This window comes from Nymphaea colorata, chromosome 11 (assembly GCF_008831285.2).
Source record: "Nymphaea colorata isolate Beijing-Zhang1983 chromosome 11, ASM883128v2, whole genome shotgun sequence".
NCBI classification, from domain to species: Eukaryota; Viridiplantae; Streptophyta; class Magnoliopsida; order Nymphaeales; family Nymphaeaceae; genus Nymphaea; species Nymphaea colorata.
Window position 1 is genome coordinate 5803408 of NC_045148.1, and position 19755 is coordinate 5823162.

A 19755-nucleotide genomic window follows, 5' to 3' on the forward strand; every position below is an offset into this window, starting at 1 on the left:
CTACTTTAATTTATTTTCATTTTTTACTTTATTTTGAATAGTAAAATAAGATCATTCAATAAGGGTCAAAAGCCTAATGACTGAAGCAAACCAGACACCTGCAGATTCATGCATCTGAGCCAGTATTATTTCAAACAAGAATATTAGGATCGATTATCAAAGAACCTAGCTTAGGAAGAATGAGGAATTAATAAAGGAATTCAAAGTTTCATACCAAAAATCTCTTAGTTAACGAAATTACGATGCATGCAAACGATCGAAAGGCACCGGTATAACATAAACAAGTAAATAAGTAAAAAAAAAAATTGTGAACTGTTTGGGCAACTGCCCACATGTAGGATCAGCGTTCAAGAGTTGTTTGAGAGTAAAAACACTTTATAAATGTAATGTCTTATGAATATGGTAAAAAAATATAATAGATTTATATAACAGTAACTATTGTGTTGCAATCACAAAAAGTGTTCATATTGCCAAATTAAACATATTGTTTAAGATTGGTTTGAAAACAATAACACATTATTATTATTTCATAATTCTTTAAAAAAAAAGTTAGATTTACCACACACCTCGTACAATATTTTATAAATTTGTCTTATTTATTGGACAATAGTATGTTACTGTTGCCAAATGACTCAACTGTTGAGAACGTAGCACTTTCTTTTTGTCAGTCAACACGGTTCCATGTCTTTACTGCTACTCCCTCTTTCTCCTCTCAGAGGCTCCCACCTAACTGTCTGAAACTTGGAAGAACAGATCGAGGGCAGGCATATAACGATTATAAAAAGAGGAGGAAGATCAGCAGACGTGGTTCACTGTCTCTTCCACAAGCGTTCCATCTGCGCCGGAGCGGGGAGAGGAATAGCAGCAATGGCCGGAGCAGTAGTACTGGGAGGTGATGAAAAGGAATTGGGAAGGGGAAAACTTGTGTGCGTCACAGGAGGCGCAGGCTACATCGCGTCGTGGCTGATCATGAGGCTGCTGCAACGCGGCTACTCCGTCAGAGCCACCACAAGATCCGGCCAACGTGCGTATTTTTTTTCTTTTTCCTTTTTGGTTTTATATTTTTTTATTTGACATTTCTTTTGGCGTGTTCGTTGTGGTAATTAGTGGGAAAATAGTAGGGCTGCATGGTAAACCAGCAGACTGGCGGTACGTGACATCAAACTTGTGACGAAATTGTCAACGGGCCTAATCAATCATATATGCTACATACCCACAGAGAGAGAGAGAGAGAGAATGTGTATACGAATAACTCTAGAGAGAGAGAATAAGAATAAATCCATTAACTAACTAGAAGAATAAAACTAACAAAATTTGGATCTGCTAATTAGAAGAAATAATAAACAAAGCATCTAGTATCTTCGTATTCCTCTGTAATATGAAGGCTTAGTTTACCCACCTTCTTATGCAAGGAATGATGTCTATAAGACTTGAAGATCTGCCTTCAGCACAGCTGCTTGGGTAGGATACTTACTTAGGTTTTAGTTACAAGGTGTGTTGTAGTTTGTTTGATTTTTATGGGTGTTATTCTTCTAAACTGTAAAATGTGGAATCAGGTTACTTTAATTAACGAGTGCATCGTGTCCTCCCCAACTCCTAACATAGTCTTCAACCATATAGATAGGAGGAATGGAGAAGCATTTTAGTTTTCTTGGGATGGTGAGTTGTTAACCTCCTCTTTACCCAAAGATTGAATACAACTGAACCATAACTGCTCTTATTGGAGCTTAGTGGATCGTTTTTGGGGTGTTTCCTTTTAATTAGATGGTAGGGTGAGGACTTGGTTCAGTTTCCCGATTTCGTCCATGGGATGGTTAGTTGGATTGAACCTGCTTTAACGGTAGCTGCCTATCCACACCAAAACATTGGTCGATGTACATATTAATGAGTTCTATTTTGCATAACATATATTTACAGTTATTTATACGTACATATATAAATATATGCATATGCATTCGTTTAAATTGTAGAATTATTTTATGGACAAACAAGGGAGATCCTGCAACTAACGCTTTACATTTTTATTTTCCTAGCTAGGCCCCCTTGCGTAGACATGTAAAAAAGTGGGGCCTTTATTCTGAAGCCAATTAATATGAAGAAGTTTTTAATATTGACTTACATAACATCCAAGCATCAGGGTTCTTCTTGACCAAACGTACTAATGACAAGTAATATAATTTGGACAGAGTTTCATGAGGAGACCAAACACATTGAGAGTCTTGAAGGCGCCAAAGAGAGGCTTGAAATTGTGGACGCGGATCTCAGCAAGCCTGGAAGTTATGATGCTGCTGTTGATGGTTGCATTGGAGTCTTTCACGTCGCTCATCCCACTAATTTTAGTGAACCAGATCCTGAGGCAAGTAATCGTGATCAGGAACCAATTCTAATTTCAAGTGCTAGGATTGATGTCTTGATCTACACTCTCTTTTGGTGGAAAAGGTACTGCTGTATACCAGATAGTATAGTTGTTAGATAGGTCAAATTTAAAAATTTATCGCTAAAAGGACCACAATCATCGCTAAAGCCACTATAAACCATCCTTACGCCGTAAATTGCGGCCAAGGGCGGAGCTGGTTGGGGGCAGATCGGAGGTGGGCAGGAGCCATGGCCTCCCTTCAAGTTAAAAAAAAAATGTACACGTAATTTTAAAAGAATCTTGTTTAGTTTACATAAAAAATTTGAAAAATTATATTTGGACCGTTACCCTCAATAAAAAATTCCTATCTTGGCCCTGCTGTCTTCAACAACAAACTACTTATAACAATTCAACCATATGACATCAAAGCATATTCATCCTCTTACTTCTCAGGGATATGGGTAAAATGAGGTACACCTTTCAACGTAGTACTCTCACCTTTAATAGTTCATAATAATAATACCCAAAAAGCTAGCAACACCACAAAACCTACTTTTTAACAGTCCATAATAATAGCACCCACTTTAAGACGGACTGCCCAACCAATTCTTCTACACTGCACCCTTTGAAAAAGTTATTAAACTTACTTAATTTCGAGCTTTACATGCAGCTTTGTCCTCGTTTGGTTTTTTGGCAAGCAAGCTAACAAAAATGTCTCCGGCATGTGGCCGCGTCGGCCGACAGAATCAAGTGATAAAGCCGGCAGTGGAGGGAACGGTGAGCATACTGGAAGGCTGCCTCAAATCGAAGACCGTGAGGAGAGTGGTCATCACATCTTCGGCGAGTGCCGTCGCCTTCAGCGGCCGGCCTGATCTGCAGGTGATGGACGAGAGCCTGTGGAGCGACGTTGACTACTGCCGGAAGTTAGACGTCCCCGGTGCCTCCTACTTCATCTCCAAAACGCTGGCAGAGAAGGCGGCTCTGGACTTCTCGGAGGCTCACCCGCCACTGGAGGTCGTCACCCTCCTTCCCTCCAGCGTCCTCGGCCCTTTCCTTACCCCCAACTTCCCTCCCAGCTTCCTCACCACCATGGCGCTCGTTCTGGGTCTGCATCCACAACCATTCCTCAGGCTTTCTCTCTTCTTCTCTCTTTGAAGAAATTTTAATTCAATATTAACTTATTCCCGTACGTGGCCATAGATTCAACTAACTAAAATAACTACACGAGTGTTGTTGTTAGTATAAAACAAGGAGTGGAGATCGTCGCTTACACAGGGCAGTGCATGCGACAAATAGGCACTCATGGAAAAAATGAGATTAAAATATTTTAGAATTTTTTTTATAAAGAAATGTATATTTTAATTATATTATTTTAAAATCTTCATTTTTGTCAAGGGTATTTTGGTCATTACATGCAACGGTGTGCATAACAAGCTTTGCAAACAGATATGTATATAATTAGAACTACAATGTTGGTGTAACAAAAACCGTCAATGTTTTGATGGCTAAAAATATGCGTATAAACTCAAATAATAATTGGTTTAGTACATATTTCTTCTTACATCATTGTCAGTGTGAAGATTATGTTGTAAAGTTAAATTGCACAAACTGCTTTAATTGTTAAATATATATGAGCAAAAGCCTAGGCCGGTATAAATTTGTGGCCAAAAGTTATGACTTTCAAAGAAAACCGTGGATGTATATTTGGTTTCATTAGAAATAAGACCAAAGGTGGTTATATGTATAGGCCTATACACAATAAAAAGGTGTACGATAAAAAGGTGCACAAACGTGTGGGCATGACACGTGCCCTTAAGAGTGGGTCAAGACCATCTTAAAAGTGGGCAATAGTCCACATGTCTTACATCGGGGCCTGTGCACAGTGCACATAATATTTTTTTAAATAGGATGCCAATATTGTAGGCACAAAAAAGTAATTGAAGGCTTAGACAATCTGGCATAATCCAATTATATGTATGTCTGTACATGAGCTATGTCTGGCTCAACTGATCATATTTGCTCAAGTTTGAGTTGAGCTGTCAGCTCGAGTTAAAGTTTAACTGGTTTAAGCTCACGTACTAAGGTTCGATTTGACTTGATCTCTTTGACACATTTTTAAGTTTGAAATTACAAAAAAAATGAAGATTAATGAGCTTACTCAAGTTTAATGATGCAAGTTCATGTAAGGGTCAGAGCAAGAAAATTCTGGCCAGGAGCATTAGAAATAAAATCTTAAATTTTTAAGGGGCACCAATATCTCGGAAATATCAATATAAGAATAAAAAATTTTGTGGACTGTGTGGGCAATTGCCCACACATGTCTCTGTCCCTACTCTATCTCAACTCATTTGTAAGCACAGGTTTTTAGTTAAGCTCAGTTAACTCAAAATTCGAATTGAGCTCGAGTTGGCCCGATTCTTTCTCTTTGTACAGTTCCATTTATATGTTTTGATCCGTGTGTTCCAACACAATCTCACAATTTTAAAGTTCATCATGCATACGTTTTCAATAATTATCTATTGATTCATTCATGCCTTTGTTTCTTGCAAGAAAAATAAAACTGCTTAATTTATAAAATATATATCTTAAACTTTCTATAATATAAAAAAAGGTTGATCAATACTTTTACGATCAAAACAACTATCGGGTGTTAAGAGGTTATTGTCGTTTCTCGAAACAAATAGCTCTTAGTATATATGTGTAAGGGCACATGCATGCGCCCATAGAAACACTTCTACACACATGTATATACACAGGGACAAAACCAGAAATTTTTTATGAGGGGAACCAAATTAAAGTTTCTTTGATATGAGCCGAAATATCATTTTTCAAAATTTTTATATAGGACAAACAAAATTTTCTAAAATTTACATAAAAATAAAAATAAAAAACTTTTGAAGTGGAGCCAGCGCCCATGCGCCCCCCTTCCCTCCACCCCTCTATATACATAGATATATGTTCCTTACAGACGAATGAGTTTTTATTTTTCCTCTGTTTCTAAAATTTATTTCTTTTACTCTTGACGCAAAAGCATCAATTGATATCAGAAATTATGTGAGTAAAACAAGAAATGGCGTTGCTTTTGCGGATGATCATTAAAGAGGAAGGTTGTCGATGAATGGTGATACATGCTAATTAAATTAATGGCACGCAGGCGACGTAGAGCACTGCAAACTATTGAAGCAGATGCAGTATGTGCACATAGACGACTTGGCCTCTGCTTACATTTTCCTCTTCGAGTGTCCCGAGGCAAAGGGCAGATACATTTGCTCCTCCCACGACGCCACCATCCACCAATTGGCTGCTCTCCTTTCCACGAAGTTCCCTCGTTTCTCTCCCAATTCTCTTATTCAACAGTAAGCATGCATGCATACTCGCTAGTCCTCAATTCAAAATATTTCCACACACACACACATTATATACACATTATGTGTAAGACATGAGTCTAATGTGAATAAAAAACACTTTGATACAAATAAAAATATACTTCATTGCCAAACATGAAGTTATCAAAACCAGGCCAAGTGACTGAGTTGACCTAACTAGTCTTTGAGTCAATTCACTGCAAGTTCCGTCTTGAGTCACTAGGTTTTGAAACCTTGTTGTTTCCTATACATGCACGTATGCATCTCTGAAAGCAGCGTGTGACGTAGAAAAAGTTGTTTTCAATAAACTCATACTATACATATAGTTTATGCTGTACAAGGGACCTTCTAACTTGTACCAAATCAATTATCTTGAAACAAATTAACTGCAATTCTTCCATAAATATGTTTTTCTCTACCAACTTTTAGGAAATTGGGGTCACATCTTTCATGATTGATTTGATCAAGTTAAGCAGCTTCGGACTATATGATTTGAATGTGTTCTCATATAAAAGCAGGCATTGCAAACTTTTCTTTGCTCCCAACCATGCGGCAGAGACTAGACGGGATTCCATGTGATCAAGAATCTAAGAAGGGTCTGAAGGATCACTTCCTCATGATGTAATGCCTCATCTCATTGGAGTGCACCTTCCTATTGTTGAACAAATAGCTGAGCCAGAAATTTTTCATAAGGGGAGCTGAATTAAAGTTTCAAAATTTTGATGGGCTGAAATACCATTTTTCAAAATTTTTATATAGGATAAATAATTTTTTTTTTGAGGAGAGGCCACGGCCCCTGACGCCCCCCTTTCCATTGGCTCTGCCCCTTTACACATGCATGGTTTGTTCCAATAGGGTAACCATACTGATACTGGATTCAGCCTCTTAGATTTACACAAGACTGTAATTTTCTGGATCTGAGGGTATGAAACCTTATTTTGACATCTTCTTTTGTTCCATACCTGATTCATAATGGATCTCCAATGTAGTCTGTTCGGCAGTTCTATACGAAACCATTGCCAGCCTTATATTAATAAGTTCCGCATGAGTTACTAAGCGATTAGACATTTGGGTTGTTCCACTTGTTTACTTATTCATTTTCTTCCTGTTATCCCTCAACTCAACTCTTCCACAGATTCATTCAAGGCTTGGAGGAAGAAAAACCAGTGCATCTCTCTTCTCAGAAGCTGTTGAGCTTGGGATTCAAATTCAAGTATGGGCTCGAGGAAATGTATGAGGGAGCCATAAAATGCTGCCAGAGCAAGGGATTCCTTAAAACTGATGAAGAGTAAGATGGCACAGCTCTTAGGAGATGGCTTGTGCTGAACCATGACTGTTTCTTTGCATAGATCAAAAGCTTTGTCGTTGATGGACTCAATATGGTTTCTGTGAATAAGAATGTGAAGCTTGTAATCTTCATGATCAGCAAGACTTCAAAATATATATTCCATGTTTTCTGGCTGTAACATTCCTAAGCTAAGCTACATTGGAAACAAAACAACATCTTCACAGTCCTAAGTGTAAAGGCTTTTAACTAAACCAAACTAACTCTGCAGACCATCTTTTGGTTTACCAATTAAAGGGATATCTGAACTTTGATACGGTAATTAAACGTTCGTCCTCGCAAATTAACCATGGCTACTGAAGGCACATCAAAAGCAATCTAGAGGATCATTTCAGACTCAACTTTAATGCATGAAAACAGTAGATTCATGAATGTTATTGCGACAATGCAAAAGCTTAACTTCATTTTCTCTGTCATGTGTGAATAAATAGCATATCATGATAAATTGCTAGAATGGTATTATGGATCAGCACACGATAATGGCCCTATTTTGTCTTTCCTTCCTGCAAAGAAACAAAGCCATTCTATTTTCTTCCAAACATTACCTGCAAACTTGAAGGCTACTATTCAATGTGAGCTGAAGAAAAATAATAAAGAGTTAGAAAAATCCGTAGTTCATATAATCAATGTTTCGAATCACAGGAAAATGAACCGGAAATCAAATTTTTATGCCACTATGATGATCCGCTCAGTATCATTCGTAGCCTACCACTGCCACGTTTCCCCGCTTTCTCTCAGCCATTCTTTGCTAAGTGAAAGGAAAATTTGGAGCTAGAGCTGCAGAAAATTCTTGGGACACGGTCTTCCCTTGGCTATTCTAGACTCAAGCAGAGTGACCAAGGGGACTTGCACAAATCCAATAATTATCACTTGTCACGATATATTGACAGATGTGCTACTTTCATATGAAGCATATTCATGAGAAATTGCGAGACATTCACATGTTTCAAGTGCTCAAGTAGTTCACAGTGAAATTATGCATTAACTATTAAATCATTAATTATTAGATCATTAATTATTAAAGTGTTATGATACCTATTTTGAATCGGCTATTCATGCTTACACAATTCAATGATATACTTTCCCCTCAATTATACATATGAGCGCCATGTGGGAATAAATAACGAAGACACGGTATATTCATAAAACTTACGCGTCATACCCAATAGTTTTTTGTTTGCTGCAAGGAGCTGGGGGTGGCTCCTTCCATTTATTCACTATAAAAAAAATGCCAGAATAAGGAATGAAGACAACAAACAATCAAGAAAAAGCCATGTGCTAAGAGGACATGGTCACAAAACAAAAAATTGCTCATTGTCAAAGGACAACTATGCAGAATTTGTGTCCCCGTTAAGGCAATAGGAGCAACTCAAATCATCCATCCTTCAATAGGACTGAACAACCAGATAATTGGATAGAAGACTTTGGAGCTCAACCATACTCCGTAGACTTAAGAACCTAATTAATCCAATTCTGTCGGTTTATATGAGACTGTCAGTTTCTCTGTATTTATATCTCTCTTCTATGATATCAGAGCCACTAACATTCTAAGATTGGTTCCTTGTTTAGTAACCTTGTACGTGATTATGTCTTTCATCTCATTTACTAAATGGAACATAACAGCGAGCTGAGTTTTTATCAGATTAGACAAAAGCAATTATCGGCTGTATATATTGGAAATACCAGATCGAATCTGTTTTGCTCTTATAGAACTTGATGAAGTTTGTGGTGGATCATATTATGTGGCGTCATAGTTAGATAGTAAACAATCAGTAGTAAAACAATCTTATTATGTTACTTGCCATGATTACAATCAACTGGCCTTGAATTGGATTAAGGAAACAGTGACCAAGCAAGTTCTATGATTCATGTCCAAACTGCGAGTGAAGCTTTGATAGGACTTGCAAGGTCCAGTTCTCAGTCTGCAGTAAGGATTATCATGTCAATAAAAGAGGAGTTGAATTTTGTCAAGAAAATGCATCGTCTGATATCATTTCTTACCTTAATTGGATGAGGACCCTTGCCAACATTTGGGCTGCTATAGGTAATACACTTCCTAATTCATCTATGATTCATGTCACTCTGATAAGAGTTTTGTAGCCTCTATTATCTCCAATGCCCCTGTTGGAAGCTTTCATTTACAAATTTATATGATTTTCTGTTGAACAAGGAGAAAATAGTTTAAATGTTGTAGAACAAAGTGCAAAAGGCCACTGAAAATACTTAAGAAACTTTGATGCTTATAGAGGATTAGGCTGAAATCAAGTTGGACACGGACAGTTGCAGGGTCAAAGCACATTTAGTTCAAATGTTGGAAGCTCAAACGCTGTTGAAAGACCAGGGAAGAAGAACAACTAGAAATAGCCTATCATAGTAACGACTAAAATGTGCTAGGATGTACCCAAGGCATTCATAGTAATGACTCTTGATGAAACTAAAATGAGTTTTTGTATCTTGACATTGGAGCTGCAAACCATACCGCAGTGGATGAAAGGAGAAGGTATTATAGTTGGAAATGTTAATAAAATTCGTTTTTCTCGGGTCACCGTTTCTATTAGTCGAGGAAGTTCATACTTTAAATTAAATTTAGTCTTACACTTCAAAAGCAAGCTTTGCCTTCTTATACGCAATCTCTAACATTCTACCTTCCAATTTCTTCTGTTTTTCTTGTAAGTTCTTCACTTTCGAAGGTTCTGCCAACTTGATCCATTTATCAACTACTTCAACCTCCATATTCTCAAAAAACCTTACAAGGTTTTCATCATCTAACACAAAAAATTCAAGTTCTTCGTGCTTGCATGCCAAAGTTTTTGTCCTATTGTTGTTCAAATTTTTCTCTTCCCCATCATTGTTCTTAGTTGGAAATTTATGACTAGATGGGTCATTCGTCTCCTTCTGAAAAGCATACTTTCGCTTCTCCCCACAAATCATCTGTGAAATAGAGAAAGCTTCAGGTCCATGAGGAGTCTTGAATGCCATTGTCTTCCGACTCTTCTCCCTAGCAACAATATCTTCTTACTTTTTCTTAAGCTTTCGAACCTTGTCCATGAGTTAGGTCTTCTTGAATTTCATCAAGCCCTTCCTTGAGAACTCAAAGAAACTATTAGGATCATGTGCATTCCCTACCTCCTTTGTGTAATGGAAGAGCTTCTTGAGGAGATTGATCTCGTCTTTGGCATCCCAAACCCTTTGAAATAACTTTTTCTGGTCCTGAAGGGTCTTGTTTCCATCGCGTTTATCCTCATTTTTTGCTTCAACATCTGCAGTGAGATCTTCTGCCTCAACTTTCCCATCATTATTCTTCTTATTTTTCTTCCTCATTTTTTGCTTCAACATCTGCAGTGAGATCTTCTGCCTCAGCTTTCCCATCATTATTCTTCTTATTTTTCTTCCTCATGCTTTCATCTTCTTTGGAGTTGTCCGCTTGACCCTTCGGCTTCACTTGTGAGGCAGGCTCAGAAGGCTTCACTATCTTACTATCCTTGGGCTTCGAAATCAAGGGCTTCGCTGAGACCGGCCTCGAAGATGCGGCTTTAGACTACAAGGCCTTCTGTGACCTTGCTGGAGTCCCCGGTTGTGACTTCACGGTGCACTATTGAACGGGTCGGTGTTGGAGACGTCGCCGTGGTCACTATCTTTTCCTTTTGCTCATCTTCCGCTTCTACTGAGTAAGAAGATGAATCACTCGATTCCTCTACCTCAGTCTGACATTTTCTTTTGCTCATCTTCCTATTGTTCTGAATAAAAAGATAATCGCTCGATTCCTCTTCCTTAACTGGCATTTTTCCTTTGGATTCAGGAAGAAAAGAAAAATGAAATTAGGGTATAGAGAGAAGGGGGATCCTCACTAACCACAATCCGACATCCGTTCTCTACCATTGCCAGACAAAAGGAAGAAGGACTACACAGAGAGCGGGTGAGATGAAAAGCAAGAGATAAGAGGCGAGGGAAAGCATAGTGAAAGGGTTTTCAAAAGAAAATCAATGGACGATACAATTGGTGTCCTACAAGCAAAGCAGTATCTACCAACAGGGGACAACGTTACCTTGGCAAGGCATGCCCCACAAGTCGGGGGCCATGTTTAAATTTTAAAATCGGAATGGAGTAGTAAAAATGGATCGGATAATCAACCCAAACCCAATGCTAAGTTCCCATGTGGTCTGGTTTCACTTAAATCCAAAACCTGATCCGAACAGTTTGAATTTTTCATCAAGAACTCATGTGAATAGCAACCGGGGTTCTCGACCACTTATTAAAATCTGTGCAATTGATAAAAACAAATAAAGGGTCATTCGATCATTGATGGCATTTTGCAAAAAGAGATATCTCATTTAGGAATTCAAGGGACAATTGGCTATTTGTTTCTGGTCCTGACGGGTCTTGCTTCCATTGGGTTTATCATCCTTTTTTGCTTCAACGTCTGTGGCAAGATCTTTTGCCTCTGCTTTTGCTTCATTATTATTCTTTCTATTTTTCTTCATCGTGCTTTCATCTCCTTTGGAGCTGTCCGCAGGACGCTTCGGCTTTGCTTGTGAGGCAGGCTCAGAAGGCTTCATTGTCTAACTGTCCTTAGACTTCGAATTCAAGGACTTCACTGAGACTGGCCCCGAATCAGAAGACTCCACTGGGTTACTGTCCTTGGGTTTTGAATTTAAGGGCTTCATTGAGACCTGTCCTGGACAAGCGGCTTTAGATTGTGAGGCCTTCTGTGACCCTGCCGGAATCCCTGGCTGTGACTTCACTGGCTCATGCCCATCATCGTCGTCTTTAGAGTCTTTATTATCATAGTCAAAGTCCGATAAAAAGGACGACGAATCGTCAAAGTTCGACAAAGAGGATGACAATGAAGGCACAGGTGGAACAATTGCAGTCATTTGACTGCCACGGTGCGTGAAGGAACAGGTCGGCGTCAAAGACATCACCGTGGTCGCTGTCTTTTCCTTTTGCTCATCTTCCTCTTCTTTTGAGTAAGAAGATGAATCACTCGATTCCTCTTCCTCAACTTTCATTTTCTTTTGCTCCTCTTCCTCTTCTTCTGAATAAGAAGATGAATCGCTCAATTCCTCTTCCTTAACCAGCATTTTTCCTTTGGATTTAGAAAGAAAAGAAAGGGGAAATTAGGTTTTAGACAGAGAAGGGGGATCTTCACTGACCACAGTTAGACATCCATTCTCTTATGTTGCTGGACAAAAGGAAAAAGGGCTGCTGCAAACTACACAGAGAGCGGAGAAATCTGTGATATGAAAAGGCAAGAGCTCAGAGGCCAGGGTAATTGTAGTGAAAGGGTTTTCAAAGGAAATCGATGGACTATACGATTTGTGTCTTGCGAGCAAAGCGGTATGTACCAAGAGGGGATGATGTTACCTTGGCATGGCATGTCGCGCAAGTCAGAAGCCACGTTCAAATTTTGAAATCAGAATGGAGTAGTAAAAGTGGACAGATAGTAAACCAAAACCTCACCCTAAATTCCCGTGTGGTCTCGATTTCACTTAAATCCAAAAATAGATCTGAACAGTTTGAATTTTTTTTATCAAGAACTCGTGTGAATAGCAATCGGGGCTCTCAGTCACTTATTAAAATATGTGCAATTGATAAAAATAAATAAATGAGTGTTCGATCATCAATGCTGCAAAGGAAATATCTCATTTCAGGAATTTAAGGGAAAATTGACTATTTGTTTTTTGTCCTGAGGTGTCTTGTTTCCATCGGGTTTATGATCTTTTCTTGCTTCAACGTTCGCGACGAGATCTTCTGCCTCTTCAGCTTCACTTGTGAGGCAGGGTCAGAAGGCTTCACTATCTTATCATCCTTGGGCTTCAAATTCAATGGCTTCGCCCAATGAAGCAGCTTTAGACTGCGAGATCTTCTGTGACTCTGCCGGAGTCATTGGTTGTGATTTCAGTAGCGCTCATCATCCTCATCTTCAGAGTCTTCATCATCATTGTTAGAGTCCGACAAAGAGGACGATGAATCATCATGCCAAGGCCCAGACATTGTCGGCCATTAGATGGTCGACCTAGCCTTATAAGGAGCAGTAGATACTACAACCAAGTTTAGCATGGCCAAGGTCTATCATGGCTGAGCCAAGGCCAACTAGCACTTGGCCAAGTCCCTGTTGCCGGTCATCGCAGCCCTGGCAGCTGAGCCACTCTCGGCCATAACTGGCCATAGTCAGCCATGGCTTGGCCATGGCTCAGCCATGCCCTTCTCGGGACCACCTGGCATCCTCGATGATAACCAAGATACTGCCATAGCCAGCCATTGCCGGCCATGGCATTGCTAGCAGTATCCATACAGAGGATGCGAGCGGCTTTATGGCCTTTGACATGAGCACTATCGAGATTGTCTAGGCCATCATCGGCCTATCCTTGGCTAGCATCAACCACAACTCCTCCGCAACAGATTGACAGACCTTGGCCACCAGATTAATAGTGATCAGTATTCTATCACGTTGCTTGGAGCTAGAGAGGTGCCAAGCCCTTCAGAGATTCCTTTAGGCCCTTCACTTATTGGCTTGCTGGCTAGGCCCAACGCACCTAGGTATGGTCTACATGTGGAGTAGATCATGAAGTTCAGTCTAACCCTAGCCAATCCACTTATTTTGAGCCCACAAGAGCTGAGTCTCAACCCATTTCAAGGACAGTGCCAAAATTGGAAGATGCTCGAACCCTCAAGCTAAGTCAGCAACCAGTCACCTCCACATCTTCCACTTGAGGCCCACACTCACCAACTAGGACACCATGTCAGCCCCACCCTACCACTCATTCTTGTTGATTTCGATGGACCTACCCCGCCCGATGCTTACCATTCTTGGCACACATGGAGAACTAGAACATCTTCCAAATTGGGTGAGGTCCAAGCCACTTCTCCTGAAAAGAAAGGCCGACCACATGATATTCACCTAGTTGCCGTAAATGGCTCACGCGGGATCAACTCAGAACCATGTGAACCACTTCATGTTTTCACCTTCCAAGTTAAGGGAGCAACGACATACGCATTGATGCAGTTGAATCTATTTGCAAGTAAAGTACTAACATACCTAGAAGAGCCAATGCTCGAGGTCCGTGCCCGAGAATTTCAGGAACTCCATGCACACCTTAGGCATGTCCTGCTGCTCACACCCATGGAACTCCTCATGTAGACCTCAAAAATTTTATGTCCATGACAAAGGTAGTCGCATCCTCACCACAGTCATGTGGTAGGGAGGGATATCGGCATCGATGCAGATTGTAGGTAGCATGCCACTGATCGGTGCCATTGTCATGGTAGGACTGATCATCATGTGGTTGAGTACGTAGGCTACCTAGCTGGTAGTGTCGGTCGGGTCCTGTTAGGACCGAACCATGTGGTTGAGTACGTAGGCTACCTAGCTGGTAGTGTCGGTCGGGTCCTGCTAGGACCCAACCTTGTAGTGCTGTAGAATGCTACTGAAGGCCAGATGTCCTCCCAAGGTCTCTTGGGGTAGGGCACGAAGACGGCTAAAGAGTTAGACTTTACAAAAATCTTTCCTTGGTTGGACAGCAAGCCCGCCGCAAATATCCCGTAAAGCAAGGTGTACAAGATGGTCTTCCCCGAACCAAATATCTCCTACTACAAAAATTGCTAAAGGTTTGAGGCTTAATACAAACGTTGTCGATACAATTAAACACTCATCTCACTCAGCATACAGGCAGACCATTCATACATCCTCTCATACAATCCCTAAGCGCACAAACCACGCCCTACTACCCCTAAGTTGTCAAGGTAGCCTGGGAATGTGTCCTCTGCAGTAAGTGCTTCGAAGGATTCCTTGCCGGCTACAGTCCAATATGACTAGCTGAAAGCAAGTGCGCCCGCCCACGGTATTATAGGAGGGAAAAGTGTCTCACCTGTTGGGGCCTCGCCCGGCGCTCGACGAAGCTATAATAAAGAGGACAAATGCCTCGGTTGGTACTATGCTTCGCACTCAGCTAAACTCCAATCTCCTTGGCTGATTCCAAGCTCCCGAATCGCATTGGATGCAATAACAAAAACAACGAAGTTACTGCTTAATTAACACAACACAGGCCGCCTATCTTCTGTGATTCCCGAATCATAGTTGCGATGCCTCTCCCGATCGATTTGAACAAATTCGCCAACAATCCACAAGTTAATCAATGTCAATCAATCAGTAATCGATCGAGGAGTAAGATTGTAGAGGTATTTCACCAGAAATTAGGGATTTCCCAATTTTCTATTGAAGATTGGGGCATCCACCTGACGATAGAAATAATTCTAAAACGCCACCGATTGTCGCATGATTCCGACTGTGAGCGATATCTCCGTTGATTCTGCTCCAAATCACCTCAAAATTTGGGAAAATACTCCTAAGACTCAGACAATCCTCCTAGGATAGAAACCCCCTTCAGATCGTCGGCTGATCACCAAAGATTCTTACTGTATCAAAGGTACTTTTTGGTAGTCAGTCTGAACCGAGAATGTAGTTATTCCCTCGATCAAATGCCACTCAATTTGTCTTCCGTTGGGTCGATCCTCATCGCCAAATACAGATACTTCAATCAACAATTGAATGAGACAATAATCCCCAAAATCAAACAAGGATCTCTCCAAATACCAATCCCAGTGTTAGACCGACATAGAATGCACCGAAGAATGGAATCTGATGCTCAATCGTGCTTGATTCTTCAATCTAAATCAAACTCTACCGATCTGCATCTCTGTTAGACCATCCTAGATGGAATTCAGAGAGGCATCAATGTTGAGAAACGATCAGAGTGGTAATCTACGAAATACATGCAGAAATTACCATGGCGGAGGATCAAGTACTTATTTAGCATAAGATTTTGTCGGATGTCGTTTTGCAACATCAGAATATACCGCCAATCGCTTGAATATTGAGATCATTCATTGTTGAATCCCTGTGGTGGTTGCGGCTGCTAATTTCTACCGTGGCCATGCAGATTGTACTGTCATCCACACTCTGCTGTCATGCTAGGAATTGCACTGAACAGGAACACCAATGACGATTTTCCAGCCACTGTCGCTCGAGGATTCCGTCAATACTCCTTCCTGGTGAACAAGACCAACAGAAGGTTTCGTTGGCACCAAGACAGCCGCCAAGGGGGAGAAGAAAAACACACGAGGGAGGAAAGAGAAGAATCAAACTTGCATTAATTTCCAAATAGGGTTTATTACACGCTAACTCAGCTTATATATTGCTGAGCATCTTAGGTCACGCTGCTCGTATCGAGACGGTACAAGTAAAGTTAAACACAAAAGCAACTCCTATCTAACTCGAATCGAGTGAACCGATCCTTTGTTTTTGTGCCTCCTTAGTCTGTCTCGGACTGATCCATGATAATCGCTTGGGTTTGGGCCTGCTGCGCGTAGGTCAGACCTATGTAGCTGTTGTAGTGGTTGACTTTGATCGTTGCTCCTGGAGTGAAGTTGACCACAGTTGAGCCTGACTCATCCATGCTCGGCTCCATGTCTGACTAGGCATTGAATGCCCTGGCTCGCTGACCTCCTGTTGACCAACTACTGGGCTCGGTCTTGGGACTGAGCTGAACTACTCGGTTAGCCTCACTTGATTGCTCCTCACTTCCTGCAACCTCAACCTTTACCAAATCTTGACTGCTGCAGGCCTACGTCGTCTCCCGCCTTGGCCTCGGCTAGTGTCTGGTTCCAACATGTGTTGGTTGTTGGTAATGCCTCGGTTTTTTGTAGTAAAGCTTGCACAATAAAGTTGACAAAGCGAAAGAGAGAGAGAGAGCCTAGCTAGGATGTGATCATGATTAAGTGATAATTTTAGGACCACTGATCTTGGAACTGATTGCATACAATGAGGCATATCCATAGTAAACTAAAAGTTCCCTGGCTTTCCATCAAGGCGGCAAGAAAGTAGTTCCCAATTTTTCACATTGTGATAATTCCAACCGCATGGTGACTTAGACCCAACAAGGAAGAGATCTAGTACTTGGGTTCGAATACCCTAATTGTATGGGTGTTTCTTGGACAATCTCAAAGCACCAGTCATTTTACTTACAGCTGAAATTTAATGTTTAGTATGAGCTGACCTCTCTACCAAGTACTTAGAGCACTCTTTTGGTTTTATTGGGCAGACTCATGTATCCCCAAATTAAGGCTAGCTGTGAAGCTCACAATATGTTGGACCACGAGGCGCACGTTCTTGTCATGTTATCTGAAGTTGAGGCAAACTAACCGACTTAATCTGTTCTTTTCGCGCTTTGATGTTAATAATTAATCCAGCATTAGTGAAGACTCTTCAGTGGCACAAATAAAACGTCACAGAAAGCGTTCCTTTATGGCATTCCATTACTATGCCATACAATGGTAATAGTGTCACGACATTCATTGATGCTTTTGGTGGGTTTGTTATGCCCCACAAAGGATGTTCAGTGACACATTTTGAACTTAATGTCGTCTATCTTGTAGTACTGCGGTCCTTGATAGTTCAAGCTTGCTCAGATAGTTCAAGCTTGCTGAGAAAGGAGGGGGCTTGGCTCAAAGGAGACGGCCTAAAGGACCTTGCTTAGAACCAAGCTATGGTCTCATGTCACAAGTTCCAATTGGCTTGGGCAGCAGACCATGTAGAAAGAAATTAAGGAATAAATAGTGTGATACCATGTTAACAAGTATGCGAAAAGATCTCTATTATTATTCCATATGCACTTTGGTGCACCATTTGTGGCATTAATTAGCCCAGCCAAGCTTTCTTAGATGTACATCGAATCCAAGCTGGGTTGGTGTTTGTTTCCCTTAACTTTGATATCATTGAATTCCTTGTATGAAGCTTACATACTAATAAGGATGGAATTTGCTTCTAAAAACCTTCATGGAAACCATTACAAATATGATTTCGTATTGTTGCTTGTGAATCCGTAACTTGAGGAGGAGTGTTTAAAGAATGACCATATCTAGTGAAGTTAATTATTATAATTATCTTATATAGAGGGATCCGTTATCCTCTCTTCTTGGCTGGTTTGAACCGTGGTCATAAATTGATATCGTTTTCAGAATTTAAACAACGACGTTTTATACGGGTATAAGAACGGAAAAATTTTGGAAAATTTTAAAACATCAACCTTTCGGCCAGAAAAAAAAGTGGCCAAAATCTTAAAGTAAATTGCAAAAAATGTGAAATTTGGTAAATATTAAAAACTATAAAAAACGATAAAAACGTGGCAAATAATGAAAAAAATGCAAAAAAATAAAATAAAAATGGCCAAAAAATGTGTTTTTTCACATTATTTGGGTGACCAGTTTTTAAGGTTTTTAACGTTTTTTTTTAAATAATACGCATTTTCTGTGGCTAGAGTTCGAACTCTATGCTAGCTGGTGTTGGCCTCTGAGCACAGGAAATCTCCTCTGTGAGGTCCCTATTATTAACTGAAGGGTAAACCCGATCGACACCATTCCACATTTTGTCGTGACCGATACTAGCTGGGGGTTTCAAACTCTTAGTGCCTCGTGAGCTTGGTCTTTTTTGCATGCAGGCGACGACAACTGTATGAACTCCTGTGAGTCTGTGATTGTTGCAACAAGGACACGAGCACGTACTGTCTTTTTTCCCTAAAATAAAAATGGTATTTCACTACGATCAAGTTAAGTAGAACTTGGATTATGTCATCGATTGCCTGATATTTTTGGCAGTATGAACCCAAACGTTGAGCTTGCACAGGCCCAAAGTCTAGTCATCTCAAACCATATGATGCAGTAATTTTGCTTTGTGAAACAGGCCATAGAGGAAAATGTTTAGGAATTGATCTTCTAATGCTAACCTACTACATAAGAGCAGACGCCTTATTGTTCAATTACCATCTGTTTTTTGCCATTGGGTTTTTACTTTTTACTGTACATTCTTCCTAAAGGGGTTTAAGTTCGACTTGTTCACCGCAGGTTGGTAAAACTCTTAGGTCCATCATTCCAGTTGGAGACTACTGCATCCTACTTCTACAGACCTCCTCCAAGGGGCTTTAGTCATGTGACCTTGGATCCACCTCGTGATATTCATAACAACATATTGCAGTATTCATTGGATGAACTAGTAAGTGTTGCTACAAGATGATGGGACGTTTCTTTTTCGTGATTTCACTGCGAAGCTAAGACCATCTATCTGCAGTTTGTATTTTATAAGCAAGTAAATTTTCAGTTTGTTGAATCCTTGGTCCCCAACATCTTTAAATTAATTAGATACTAATTCTAAGTGTCAATCTTTTTTCTTTTAGGCCAATGTATGCGTGCGTTTGTATATGTACACATATATAATTTCTTATGTAATCAAACATTGGAAAGAAAAACGTCTTCACTATATTTTAATTTAGTTTTTCTTGAGGTAGAAATTCAAATTTTATCAAAATAAGTTTGCATAATCTAATTTTTAGGCCAAAAAAGTTATTTTTGTTGGTTGCACTTGAAAGGTGAATGGAAGAGATAGTCTTAAGCCGTCTATACTTACCAAAAATTGTATAATTCTGATAATAGAAACAAAATTATGGCTGAAACAAGTTTTTATGGTGCAGTGAATTGGACATGAGATCTGATTAATTTAAGTCCAAATATCAAATAGCATTTGGATTTTGAGGTTTGGCAAAATTTCTTCTCAAAGCTGCCCTAGAATGATCAGTCTTTCCTTAAATTCTATTTTGTCCTTGGCAATTTTCATCCACCCCTTTTGACAAACTGTAAAC

The 19755-nt window shown here is 40.0% G+C and overlaps 1 protein-coding gene across 1 annotated transcript; it reads left to right on the top strand.

Annotated features, from left to right (window-relative positions):
* Positions 1 to 791: 791 nt before the first annotated feature.
* On the top strand, positions 792 to 7187 carry LOC116264939 (dihydroflavonol 4-reductase-like). The gene is made up of 5 exons (XM_031645405.2): positions 792 to 1024; positions 2187 to 2356; positions 3101 to 3461; positions 5511 to 5712; positions 6857 to 7187. Exons 1-5 carry the CDS (start codon positions 868 to 870, stop codon positions 7011 to 7013), a joined length of 1047 nt encoding a protein of 348 aa, XP_031501265.1. The 5' UTR covers positions 792 to 867; the 3' UTR covers positions 7014 to 7187.
* The last annotated feature ends 12568 nt before the right edge of the window (positions 7188 to 19755 follow it).